Source organism: Varanus komodoensis, unplaced genomic scaffold (genome assembly GCF_004798865.1).
Source record: "Varanus komodoensis strain SLA01 unplaced genomic scaffold, ASM479886v1 scaffold10, whole genome shotgun sequence".
Lineage (NCBI taxonomy): Eukaryota > Metazoa > Chordata > Lepidosauria > Squamata > Varanidae > Varanus > Varanus komodoensis.
The window spans coordinates 6,301,389-6,315,469 of NW_025335269.1; the positions used below are offsets into that span (position 1 = coordinate 6,301,389).

At 41.4% G+C, this 14,081-nt stretch overlaps 1 protein-coding gene across 1 annotated transcript in view; it reads left to right on the forward strand.

Moving 5' to 3' along the window:
- The first annotated feature begins 4,589 nt into the window (after positions 1-4,589).
- Positions 4,590-14,081, forward strand: part of TNS3 (tensin 3) — a 385,864-nt gene continuing 376,372 nt past the window's right edge. Inside the window, exon 1 of the mRNA XM_044453647.1 lies at positions 4,590-4,653. Within this exon, the coding sequence (XP_044309582.1) occupies positions 4,651-4,653 (3 nt within the window). The 5' untranslated portion in view covers positions 4,590-4,650. The remainder of the gene's footprint in view (positions 4,654-14,081) is intronic.

Consider the following 14,081-nt stretch of genomic DNA (forward strand, 5'->3'; position numbering starts at 1 on the left):
TAGCCAGCGTATCATATAGAGGGCACTTTAAATACAGACTACCCTTTAAAAAATAGGATAGATGGTCTTCCTAGGCTACCCATCAGATAAGTACTTGGACTGGTAAGATGCCTTGCTCTCCATTGTATGGATTATACTAGGCCCTCTCAATGTAGATTTCCAAATCCTAGTAATTGCATGTTGCAATATGTTTAGCAGTCTTTGTTTGGATTATCTAAACAAAAGAGGCCCTCTCATTGTCATGGTTCCTGTCTTCTGTCTATTGTCATACATCTTCCACTTCAGACCACCTCCAGCTGGTTTGGAAGGTGGTTGCTGGCAACTTACATCCTGCTGTCCCCTAGTCAGACTACATCCTGCTGTGTGCAACTCCTCTTTCACCAGCTGGAATAATACAGCATATCCATCCAGATGGAATTAACTTCTTGGGCTTACCCCCACTTCTGTTGGCAGACAACAGTTTGTCAGTCAACCAAAACTGCATTTCAACTTCCAATCAGTTGTCCACGGAGTTGCCTGCATACAGTCTCAAGTACCTAACAAAAATTAAAGAGGAAGATGTTAACTCTTGACATTAGCACAGAGTGGCCTAATAGCTGGTAGAAATGAAAGATAATAAAATACCATTCCTAGTCCTTTGGTACTGTGTATATTTTTTAAAAAATATGCATATCCTTCCATTCTATCACAGATAGTACTCAAGGGGACAACAGCAATAAAAACATAAAATACAAAATTATAATTTAAACACAAAATCAATTCTGTCCTCCCATAAAAGAAGAAAAAACCCTCAGTTGGGTTTTTGTAAGCACCCATCAAAAACTCTTTTGATGTCTGATTAAAAGTCAAAAGCCTGTTTAAATAAAAGCATCTCTGCCTGCTGTTGGAAGGACAAAAAAGATGGAATTAGTTTGGCTTCCCTTTGCAGGAAGTTCCAGAGCTTGGATCCAAGTTATCTAGGACTTTATAGGTCAGAGCCAGCATTTTGGGTTCAGCATTCTGGACCAGCTGAAGTTTCTAAACACTTTTAAAAGGAATCCAATGTAGACAAGAAGAAACAGAAACACAAACTAACTGAAGAAAAATCAAAGGAGAATGTATTTTCAGACATGAGAAACAGAAACTTTTTTGAACCGAGCACATTTCAAAAACAAAAAGATGGTTGATTAGGGATATTATACAATGCCAGTGCTAAAAATGAGCACAACCAGCTCACAAAGAAGACTGATGGTATATGTCGTGCCTAATGGTTCGAAAGAGACGTTTACATGCGATAAAGGGCCAGAAGCTCACAGCAAGAGCCAGGCGTTGGAACAGGAGGATTTATACTTGGTGCCCAGTACCCAAACGCCACCCCCCCCGCAACCTGACTCTGAGGCTTCCTCGCGAGTAGCCTCCCCGCATCCTGGCTCTGAGCTGCTTGAGCAGGGTGCAGCTTCCCTCCCTCTAGACCAGACCTGGGCATTGTACGGCCCGCGGGTCACATCCGGCCCGATGGCTGACCCTGACTGGCCCGCATGAGGTCACTGCCAAATTAAAAGTCAATGCAAATATATATCGTCGTAATATAGATGCAAGCAATACAACTGCACTGCTTTTATTTTGAAGGATCTGCTAAATTGAATTGAATTTATTGCTTTTCATGTAATGTTAATGTTATTGTGAATACTCATTAAATAGTGTTGTTCTGTGCTCCACATTTTCATTGTATCATTGTAATGTTTCATTTACTGTTTTTATAGAGATATATATTGAGCAGAACTGTAAGTGTATTGGTCCGGCCCTTAACAACTGTCAAAGTTTCTCATGTGGCCCCATAGGAAAATTAATTGCCCACCCCTGCTCTAGACTCTGAGGTGTTTGAACAAGTTGCTCCCCCACCTCCTGACTTGGAAGTGGCTGGGCGGAGTCCTGGAGAACAGGAAGATGTAACAGGAGATTTAGGATCCGCCCGGCTTAGGAGGAGATTAAGGCGTTTAGACCAATTGCAGTGGCAGGAGAGAAGTTTGTCCCACCCACGGGCAGAAAGGCATGAGAGAAGATTGAAAAGCACCTGACCTTCCCTGTAGGATTCAGAAAGGAGCGGGCAACTGAGCTGCAAGGAGCTCATTGCCAGAGCTTATCTGTTGCATCGTAAATCTTGTAGTGAATAGCAATAAAAAGTCTTTCATTTTATTGCCGGCTGCTGTGTGAGTTAATTGGAGATGTGAGTTAGAGCCTCACGACAGTATATGAACCGTAACTATCATCTTTATAAACTGGCATAGCTTATTTTCAACATTAGCATTTTGATAAAGGAGCTTTTGTCTCTACAATGCATTAGATTCAAACAAGCAAGTTTCTCTTTGACTCTTTTTGCATTCGGTCCAATGCAGCATATGATACTGTCATTCAAATGGGATATAACGAAGGCATGTGACATAATGGCCAGATCTGGCATCTCTAGAAATAGGCACAGTTGCCATACTAACCTTATCTATGCAAACACACTGCTTGCCACCACCAACTCCTTAGCATCCAGTTTTGGGGGAGGGGGCTGATTTCAGGGGTACACCCAAATTGCAAGCCAAATCTATCTTCAGGAGAACATAATCCCATCCAAGGAGGTAGAATCCCTACTACCTGGTCTATTTTTCAACTGATGAGGAATATTTGTCCTGTTTACATTAAATTTGAATTTGTTTCCTTCAGTCAGTCAATTGCAAACATCAGAAACTGATTAAGGACTTGGTTGCCTGATCTAAGCATTCTCTGTATAGAAAATGATAAACTGCAATTCACTGATATCACTTTAATATTATTGATAAGTTTGCATCCAAAAAAGCTCAACAAAAACTCTTCTGACTTTTGAGAATAGTGCAATGTTATAACATAGCTATGATTCCCCCATGAATATTCTGTATGACCATGTTCATTAATTCCATAATTTTGTAAACTTATTAAAGCTTATACATTTATAAACAATCTTTTTATCAATGCTAACATTTCAGCATGTTCTGCTTTCATTCAGTAGATAAAGAAGAGAAAGAGGTTTTGTTTCTCATGATATGCTATTAAGTATGGGCCTCCCAAGGTCTTCTAGCCCAGAGCCTCTAGTTGCTTTAATCTGGGACTGTGTGTACCCTTGCATCCTCTTTGTGGTCCAAGTATAATCCTGTAACAACAGCCTCTTTCCCTCTCTCCTCTACAAAAGGCCGGGGGGGGGGGGGTTGCTTTTTTTTTGCGGGGGGGGAGGTGAAAATCAGGTGCTTATTTCCTTTTGTTTTTTTACTTCCTTTGATATTCCTTACATTTCTGGCTGCCTGGTTGGTATTTATATCCGGAACACAATAGCATGGCATACATGTATACTAATTATACACGAGTGATGCAGTGGTCCCTCCTTGATCTTGTTTTGGCCCTGCCATTTCTAACAGCTCACAGCCATAATTTTGATTCCCAAGGAGGCAGTCATGTGTCCTCCAATAAAGGACTGTCCTTTGCAAAAGAGGACACTGGCCACCCCAAAACACAGCAGAAATTGTGTGAGCAATTTCTTTTGTTCAAGTCACAAATGGATTTTTCTAAAGACTATCCCTTTCTTTGATGGTAAGAAGAACTCTCTCATCTAGACCTCTCTCATCTAGAACTTCTCTACATGAGGCATATAAGTTGGCACCCTTCTGAAGTTTCTTGCTTTTTTTTTGTGGGAGGAAGAACATTCTTCATGCAAGGGGTTTTTGTCCTTGATGTTTTGCTCTCTACCTTTCTACATGTTTCTATACGTCCCATTACATAACACAAGGCAATGTTGTGGTATAGAGCAAATTTGCAAAAGTATACTAGGCTTTTGTAGTGGACAGTACCAGGAAATTAGTGCGTTTTGCTTGCTCTGAAAAAAAGAGGTGAAAAATGCTGAGGAGAGAAGCTGAGAATGTCATTAAAACAAACTTTCATGAGTATGGGATCACAAGCACATGATAAATATCACTGCTCAGAAAAGCCCAGTATGAATTAAGAAGAATAAACTAAGTGAGAAAAGTTTCTTTTCTAAGCATACCACAATGTATGTTGTGGCAATGAAATGGAGAAAAGGAATTAAAATAATTTCCTTTTATTTCTTTATTAGTTGAGGGAGACTCCATCTAACTAAACTGAATCCAGTTTACAGACTCCAAATTTAATTATTTCTAGGGTTGGTATTTTTCTCTTTCAATATCCTTTTGCCACAATATAATAATGCCATGTATTCTTGGCTGTTTCTCTTCATTTTAAGGATGCATGCTCCAGAGGAAAATTAAATTATGGGGGAAATCAGGGTTATTTCTTTGAAATTTAGTTAAACTATAGACAAATGACGTACAGCTCTACTGATAATTGTCAAAGATTTTGGCAAAGCTTTGGAATGACTCATGCATATTAAGGCCTGTTTGCTCAGCCTGTACATTTGTAAGTTATCAGATTATTCCAAAGCAGGATGGTCATGTGTCACGTTTTATAGAGGACAGTACTCTGTTGGAAAGACTTCTGGAGAACTGACCTCTCTTTGAAGGGCTCCTCTGTCCAGTTCGAGTTTATAGAGGACAGAAGAATTTTGCCCATGAACATTTAACACTTGGACAGTGAGTTGAAGAGACAACCACGCAGCTCACCTGATCAGTCTTCCCTGCTATGGTGAGTTTTACGCTATTTCCATATCAGTTAAAAAAATTATTGGTACATTCGTATGTATGCAAATAGATTAGGTGGGCTATGTAAATTTTATGCAAATGTGTTGGTTCTTTTGCCCTCTTTCTTGGTGCTTTACAAGCAGCCACTGGGTTTCAAAGACCCCCTCCCCACACACACTTCCTTCTCCAAAGAAAATATGGCGGCTTATTTTATACTGTATTGTTGTATTTTTAATTTAATATTTATATTTTTAATTTATATTATAATTATTTAACTTAGTGATGTAAGCCACCCCGAGGCTTCGGCGAATGGGGCGGCATAAAAATATTTTAATAAATAAATAAATAAATAAATAAATATCTCATGAAGTCTGCTCTGAACCTAGCACTGCTCAGAAAATGTGGACATGGAACCAATTAAACAGGAATTAGCAATCTGGACCAAATCCAGCCTACTTGGGTGAAGTGGCCCACAATAGAGGCAAAAGAGAAGCAGAAGAGAAGTTGAAAACAGCAGCTGTTGCAAGGAGACTTAGCAACAGGTTGTGGGATTGTGGACCTTTGTGGGATTGTGGACTTTTGACAAAGTGGCTTTCCAGTAAAAACATGTTGCTGCTGACTAGGGAGTTATATAGTGTGTGTTGTGTGTGCACATGTGCAAGCACACACACATAAAAGTAGATATTACATAAAGCAATTTCTGTCACACCATTTATGACAGTGCTAAACTGGGTTTCTATCAAACTTCCCTGTTTCCTTCTATGAACTGTGGGTAAATACAGCCACTTATTACTGAAGACTCCCTTTTCTTTTAGTCTACATTGTAGAAGACCCACTTATATTTTCAACTCTGAACGATTCATTGTGAGCAGTGTTCTATAACCAGTTTAGCCAGGTTGGGGAATCTCTGTTCCATGGGCCAAATTCAACCCAGCAGATGTGAACCTTCCAGAATGCAGAGACCATGAGAACGGCCACTTTTCGAAGTTCTGTTGTGTCTGGGAAGGGAGGGGGCAGAAGAATGACTGGCATTGAGGGGTGCTCCAAGGGGCTCTGGCTCGGTGCCTTGGCCCCTTCCTCATCTTTGCCAGTCAGGGAAGGGGAGTGGGGAGTAAAGCTGACCTAAGTGACACCATGAAGAGCTGGCTGAATAGAACACTCTCTTCCTTGCCTTCACAGCTGGTGAAGGCAAAAGAGGGGTGTCGCCAGATGTGTACTCGGCCAGTGAGTGGGGAGTTGCTCCCCCAGGTGCCAGATGAGTGCCTTTCTCATTGCAGAGAGATGCTCAGAGAGACCAACCTATGCCTCTCTGGGCACAGAAAAAAGGAAACAAGGTGGTTGGTCTTTAAGAGGCAGGGCAATATTTTAATAATGGATGTGTGTGGGTTGTTGTTAAACAGTGGGTTGTTGTTGGAATGTTGGTTATCACGTTAACTGAACCCAGCTGCTCTAACAAGTCCTAGCTTGTTAACTATGGACAGCCCACAGGGAACCCATGATTGGTTGTTGGGTTGTGAACTGTGGGTTGTTCACTATGGTTTGTTATCTCAGCTGGATTCAGGTAATTTCAGGTAATTTCAACCACAAATTCACTGACAACCCATACTGAGCTCTTGAGTGTGGGCCCTCACATTGTCTGAACCCAGTGCTTATGAAAATAGTGAAATAATAAATCAGCAGCAATCTAGTAACAAGAGCACATAAAGAGAGATGTGCTTTACACACATCTTAATAAGCAATCTCATTGAATGTGTGCTGTAACCCTGTTGCCTGAGTGTAACCCATGAGGCATTTATGTAGATATCCAATTATGAGTTCCATATTTTACATGCTATTTATTAATGTTTATTATTGGAATAATATAATAAACAAAGAAAAAGAGAAGATAAAGATCCCAAGGAAACTTACACAAATTTTACATTTTGTACCAAATTCAGGAAGTTTCACAAAAAGTCAATAAATTACCATTTATCCAGCCCGAAAACAATCTTCGAGTGAGTCCAAAACCTCTGAGCCTGTCTCAGAAACTGAGGAGAGAGCCAGAGCATGCACTAAATTGCAACAGCTCAACTGCATGTGCGTCGGCTCTCCTCCCACATCCCATTGCATACATATACAGAGTGGGATTACTGGAGTGGGAAACAGAAGAGAGGCGGATGAAAGAGAGAGACAAAGACGAAGAAACTAAAAAAGGATAGAAAATAAGAAAAATAAAACTTTTTAAATCTATTTTTAATTATGCGAGCCCAGGGGGTGGCCAGCGGCATGGCCTTCTCTGAGCAAGCAAGCCGCTGCCTCACCAGGCCATGGGGCGGTCAGCTGTGCGGCCTTCTCTGCACGAGCAGGCTACCAACTCGCCGCGCCCACCGCCTCACTGCGCCACACCCGCACCCACTGCTGCCTCACCATGCGCGTGCCTGCTGCTGCCTCGCCAGCTCGCACCCGCTGCCGCCGCCTTTCAACTGGCCCCCTGTTGAAAAAGTTTGAGGACCCCTGGATTAGGCCATGGCTGACTGACCGAAAGCAGAGGGTAACCATTAGTAGGGAATCATCAGGATGGTGGCCAGTGACAAGCGAGGTCCCCCAAGGCTCTGTCCTGGGGCTGATCCTGTTTAATCTTTTCATCAGTGATGTGGAAGAAGGGGTGAACAGTCTGCTGATCAAATTTAGTATCAGATGATACTAAAACTGGGGCAGTGGCCACAACTGTGGAGCAGGTACTCGAGATCCAAAAGGATCTGGACAGATGATGGAAGTGGGCAGGAGACAACAGGATGGCGTTCAATTTGGATCAGTGCAAGGTCTTGCACTTGGGGCATAGGAATGGGTGCAATAAGTACAGGTTAGGGGACAAGTGGCTGGAGAGCAGCACTTGTGAAAGGGGCCTCGGGGTGCTGGTTGACTGCAGGCTGAACATGAGTCAGCAGTGTGATGTGCTGGTCAAGAGGGCAAACACCACCCTTGGTTGAATAGCCAGAAATGTGTCTTCTAGATCGAGAGAGGTATTACTACCACTCTATATGACTCTGGTGCACTGACAACTGGAGTATTGTGTTCAGTTTTGGGCCCCTCATTACAGAAAGGATATAGCCAGGTTGGAGTCAGTGCAGCATAGGGCCACAAGATTGGTGGCCGGTTTGCAGGGGACGCCATATGAGGCGAGACTGAGGGAACTGGGTCTCTTCAGCATGGAGAAGAGGAGACTCAGAGGGGATCTGTAGGCAACTTATAGGTATGTAATATGGAGGTGGGTAGGGACCTGTTCTCCCCTGCAGAGGAAGGCAGGACATGCTCCAATGGAGCAAAGCTCAGGGAGCCAAGGTTCCATTTGGATGCCAGGAAGCACTTCCTGACAGTCAGGACCCTGAGGGTGTGGAATGGGCTTCCATGGGAGGTCGTTGTGGCCCCATCGGTGAGGGTGTTTCAAGGACAGGCTGGACATGCACATGGTGGGCATGTCGTGAGTGGAGCCGGCTGGAGCCGGGGGTCAGACTAGATGGCCCGGGAGGACCCTTCTGACTCACTCTGTTTCTATGTTACAGGGACTCCCTTGTTACAACAGCTTTACTGGTTACAGTTCTGTTCCTTGGAAGAATTCAAGGGCTAGTTATGACTAGGGATGTGTGAGGAATCTGGGTTTAGATCCCCAGACTCTGGCCTGCTGAACATACTGGGAGTTTGCACAGCTACCTATCAGGAAGCAGGTTGTATGAATGCTGCACAGCCTCCCTCTTCCATGCACATAAATTGCCGACTTTGCGTTGCACATGCTGGGGAAGAAGGTTGCCAGTTGTGGAATCCGAGTTCCGCCTTTATCAATTTCCTCCAAGCTTAAGCTCACTTCCTAAGCACATGAAGAAGTCCAGTGAAAAGGACTAGTTTCTGGAGATGACTGTTGCAATCCTAATTATAAAGCCCTATTTGACCACCAGGGGCCCGTTCTCTCATATGAGCACAGCCCCCTGCCCCACTTTTTTGAGATGCTGCTGCCTTCAGGGGTGCATTTAGTTGAAGCCCAAAAGTGTGTGTGTGTGTGTGTGTGTGTGTGTGTGTTTGTGTGTGTGTGTGTGTGTGTTTGTGTGTGTGTGTGGTGGGGGGGAAGCTTTTTGGTCACTGATTCCACTTACTGCAAGGTTAACTTGCTCTTTGCTGTCAGGCAAAGACCACTTTATTTAAGGTCTTTAGAGCGAAGTAACTCAGTTGGGTTGGTTGCTGTTTTTAATCATTTAATCCCTGAAATTATTCAGTTTTATTACATTTTAATGCATTGTTTTATTGTTTTAAATGATTCTGTAAACTCCTTAAAGGCCATTATTGCACTAGAATGGCAGGGAACCAATAAAATAAATAAATAAATAAAGCTCCAATTTTCTTTCAGAGGGGGATTTTCTCCTTGCTCCTGCACTGCTGAATTTCATTTGCAGGGCAGAGGTGTGGCGCCTGCTTGGGTCCAGTAAGGAGCAATGCATCCCTCTGGCCCGTGGGGGTTTTCACCCTTGATTTAGGACTTTATAGGTAAGAACCGGCAGACTCTGTGTCCTGGCTTGAATTTAGCCTGAAAACAAATTGGAAGTCACAGAAAATAATAGCTTAACCATGTGATGTCATCAACTGACTGGCCTCCTGTGTTGCCTTTTTCACTTGTTTCCAGACACTTTTCAATGGTATCTGGAGAGCGGATTCATTTAAAGTGGAAGCAAATGGACAATGGGGAAAGATCAGCCTTCTCCACATAATGCCTACATTGGCACACCAGCTCAAATTGTGCAAAAGTCTTCCTTGCCATGTTTTCTGTGGTATAATTTTTGCCATAAAAATTTTGGCTCATTATCAAGTCCACCCTGATTTCTGAGGCTGCAGTCCAACCTTCTTCAACCTGGTGTCCTCCAGAGTTTACCAGCTGCAGTTCCCTTAATCCCCAGTCAGCATGGCAAATCGCTTCTTGGAAATTATGAGAGTTGCAGTCCAGTATACTTCAAGCATGCCAATTTGCAGAAGACTGCTATAATCATGAACTTGCATGTGGAAAACAGCTTTGGCTCCATGTGTGAGAGCTCCTATAGAGCAGGAACTAACAATGAGCAGTGCAAAACAAGAAGTTCCTTGTTCAGTTCTTGCCTCTGCCACTCACTCACTGTTTGGGTATAAGTAAGCTGCTACCTTATTAACTGCAAAACACAGTTAATATTCCAGGGTATGGTAATGAGGCTATATTTGTAAAACTTTCAAAGTTATTGTAAATTCTAAGTGTTTTTAATTATTCTTATTACTACTTCCAGGTTTTCTGTGAAAATGGTTAGTTCCTGCCTCATTTGGCTGTTACTATGGACTTGTGCTTTTGCCAATATACTAGACTAGGGAATATTTTTGTAATGAACTGCCACATATAAATGATTGCCTCTAGTACAAAGTCTTAGATGGCTATACCTGGCCCTGAACAGAGCCATTGTAAATTCCCTGATTCACATTCCTTCAAGTAAGAACACAAACCATCAGCAGAGCTCATTTGAATTAGTCCAGCTGTTTCTTCAAAGATTTCAAGAACCTTCTCTGTTACACCCACATTTTACCTGAAATATTTTAAAGGTGAAAATATTTTATTATTCTCTGTCTCCTGCTAAGCTTTTGATTTAAAGGCATCATGTTTACAGAAGCTGCCCAAACATTTCCAGAAGAACTGTTATTTCAACTATTCTTTATTTTGTCTGAAATTTCCACACACAGTCATGCAAGTTTTGATTGTAGAACCAGGAATGAAAATAATAAAAGTTATGGTCTGGTTTTGGATTGGCATTACATCATTCCCCAGCTATTCCAGCCATCTCCTTTAATGTAATTTCTAGAGCATAAACTGGGGAGAGAATTAGCACTGGACTGCTGCTCTGCATCTGTGTTCTGTTACCGACAGAACTGAAGACCATTCACTCAGAACATTTGACACAAAAATCATGTTTTCATATGAAGTGGATTCCCTTGCCTTTCTGGTGTCCAGCTAGCAAGACACTTGAAGAGTTTTTTGCAAGACAATAAAAGGAATGCAACCAAAAAGTTAATTATAACAGCCAGAATTGTAATGGACAAAACTTCATTTAAGTTGGAGATCAGAAGGCCTTACTATTAATAGATTATTTCTGATTTTACATTGTTTCACTACGATTTCACAATTTCTTTCCCCAGCACACTGTACACAGTACACTCCCTCCAGACATGTTCTGTAGTTTTATGCTTTTTATTCATGGAAGCAGCTTGTTATGGTTCAATTTTTATGGAAAAAAACAAGGGAGAGAAGGAGTGTAGAGGTAAATTTTGAGGATCAGATACTCATGACAATTTTTGTACCTTTTATCCCGAAAAAAGTTGAACAGTGCAGGCAGCAGTGTTGATCCATGTTAATAAACTAGGTCTAGGAGTTGCTATTTTTAAAATCAGAAACCTGTCTTTTGTAAACCTTGTTTGTTTTAATTATCCATTTCAGACCAAGCCTCTCCAAATACTTTGCATTGCAAGAAGCAGCAATATATAGTAACTGTTATCAGGGGGATCCATTCCCACATCCCAGCTACTGTGAGAATTGCCACTTGGCTCAGTGGAAACAGAGAATTTTGGGGAATGATTGTGACAGATGATGTCAGCTTCCCTGTGAATCAAAACATTCTAAAGCTTGGTCCCTGCAAGCCCAGGCTCCACTGCACCAGTGGAGGGGGAGAGAGAAAGAGGAGGGGGAAGGAAAACTGATAGAAGGGGGGAAAGAGATGAAAGAACACGAAAGGAAAGAGGATAAAAAGCTGAGATGGTTTTCACTGGCTTATGTGGTATGTTCCAGTTGTTTCTGGCAACAGTCTTTTATTGCACATAAAGTTCAAGGAAGCAATACCAAACTGTCTGGAATTTGTCCTCCATCTGTAAGTTAATGTATTTTAAATAAAATACCCTTTAAAAATCATTCCAGTCATGGGAGCATACATGTGTATCGACATCAAAACCTTATTTCATTAATAATAAAATGTAATAATAATGTATATGGAACCATCTCTATAGCCGGAGTTTCTGGATTGGAAAAGATGAATGAGAAAAAAACGAGAAAAATCAGAAGTGCTAAGTAAGGTGGTTGATATGAATAAGTAAGTTCCAGAATTTCCAGATCCCTGGCAGAAAGGAGGTTTAAGGCAAATATATACTATTAATTCTTTCATTTGACACACAGTAAACATGAGTAATTAATTGTTGCCAAAAAAAAAAAAAAGAGTGGCTCCATTAAATATATGTGAGATTGACTGATCACAAAGTAAAAAAAAAGCTTTCCAGTGGACTTGTTTGTTTGTTTGTTTTTGGATTTATGTCCTGCCTTTTTCCTACAAAGGGCTCAAGGCAGCTTACATCTCCTCCTCCATCTTATCCCCACAACAACCCTGTGAGGTAGGTAGGGCTGAGAGTCTGTGACTGGCCCAGAGTCACCCAGTTGCCTCCATGGCCGAGCAGGGACTCGAACCCAGATTCTCTGAGTCCCAGTCCCATGCTCTTAACCACTATACCACACTGGCTCTCAATTTGATTGACTTTCAATCAAATAATAGTAAATCAAGCTTCACCTTGGAATAAATCAGACTCTGTCTTGTAAGAGGATGGTACACGATTGCCTATTGTCTTGTTGATATACTAATAAGTCTCAACAGCAGTGACATAAGATAGCACCAGTCCTTTTAAAGTAAATATCGGTACACTAAATGTAATGCAGGAAAGATTGAGGAAGCAAGCAGATTAGCCTCATGTTAAAATTATGTCTTCCAATCATGGTTCTTATTTAAATAGTAACATGCCCAGTTTTGAAGAACTGCTAGGCAAGATACCCTTAATGGGACCCATTTAGTTAGTTTACTCAAGCACCACCACCCTCACCAACTGCTGCCGCTCTTCTTCCTCATCATTGCTACTACCTACCTGCTTGCTTGCTAGTGCTGGTGAGTAACCAGCTAGTAGCAGTACTCATCTTCCCACCACCACTGTTTGTGGTTGTTGCTTCAAATGACAAGAAAACCAAACTACTAAAAATGAAGATTGATTATTGGAGGCTTCCCTGTTTAAAGCACTGGCTGCATTATGCAGTTGCATTTATTAATGTAAGCTGAATCTTTCATGCCATCTTGCTGCACTTTTTCAGCCCAAGGCATCCATGGCAGAGTACTCTTGAGGTGTGAAGTACATAAGAACTGAGTAACAGCTGTCAAAATACAGCTCCATAATGCTCATATTATTATAATCTGATAATTGTCTAGTTTATTATATGTTATTTATTATATTTTTATGTATTGTGTTATTGTATTTTGATTTTAATGATTGTAAGCCATCCTGAGATGCCATGCATAAGGGACAGCATATAAAAGTTTTAAATAAATAGTTTGTGTTTCCACATTTCTTTTGGTCCTTTGGTTTCCATCCTAGAGCTATATTTGGTAAGGCATCTGATAGCATATTTTTGTGCGAACCAGCTGTTAATTGTACGTCAGCCTTCCCCCATGACTCTTCCTTGGTTCCTTTTTAAGGCAAGAAGAGCCCTCATAATTTCTTTCATGAACAGTTGTTTTGAAATGTCTCCAGTCTTGATAGAGAGCAGTTCTGTAATGGCTTTAAACATGTACCCCATTTTTGTTTATGCAACTGTTATACTTCTGGTGCTGCTGAAAAGTTGTTTTATGCCCTGAAAACCAGAAAGATTTTACAACCAAAACATAATCACAGGTTCGGCTTTTAAATTAAAAATAAAAATCAATACCAGCTTGGGTTCAACATCATCAGATTTCTTCTTGGTCATTTCTATTACAGGGAACAAACTGGGGCTCTTCTTCAAACTGCATGCTCCCTAATTGAGCTGAAAAGTGGGGCCACCAGCATATTAAAGACAAGGTTGGAATTTATGTAACTAATAAACATACCTCACAGCATAGGCCTAAAGATCTATTGCAGGACTCCATTGGAAGCTTGTGTTTCATTAGGAAAGCAAGATTTGTTGCATATGTCGATTGCATGCTCTTGGGATCTAATGCCGTTTTACAAATATTTGCTGTGTCTACTCTTTACTCCTCACAGTAATAGAGATTTGTAGAAGACGAAGTAATCATATCTGATCTGAAACTTGCTTTTTCCTAAAAACAAGCCAACACCTAGTTTGCATTAGCTGCTCCTAGTCTGCATCAATTCCTTCCAAGAAATCAAAAGTCTATTTCCCTGCATTTCCTATCAGAAGAGTTCAGCCTTTCTAGAGTGCCAGTGTTAGCCCTTTAGTATAATGTGAATCAAGTGCATTTCTGCATAATGCATCTCATGGAAGATCCATGCTGAAAGAAATTTGCTGCATGGAGGAACTGTTGAAGATTCCTTTGTGATAGTCAACTAGACTAGGATTCTGGAGGTCTAGGTTCTAGTCCCCACTTAACC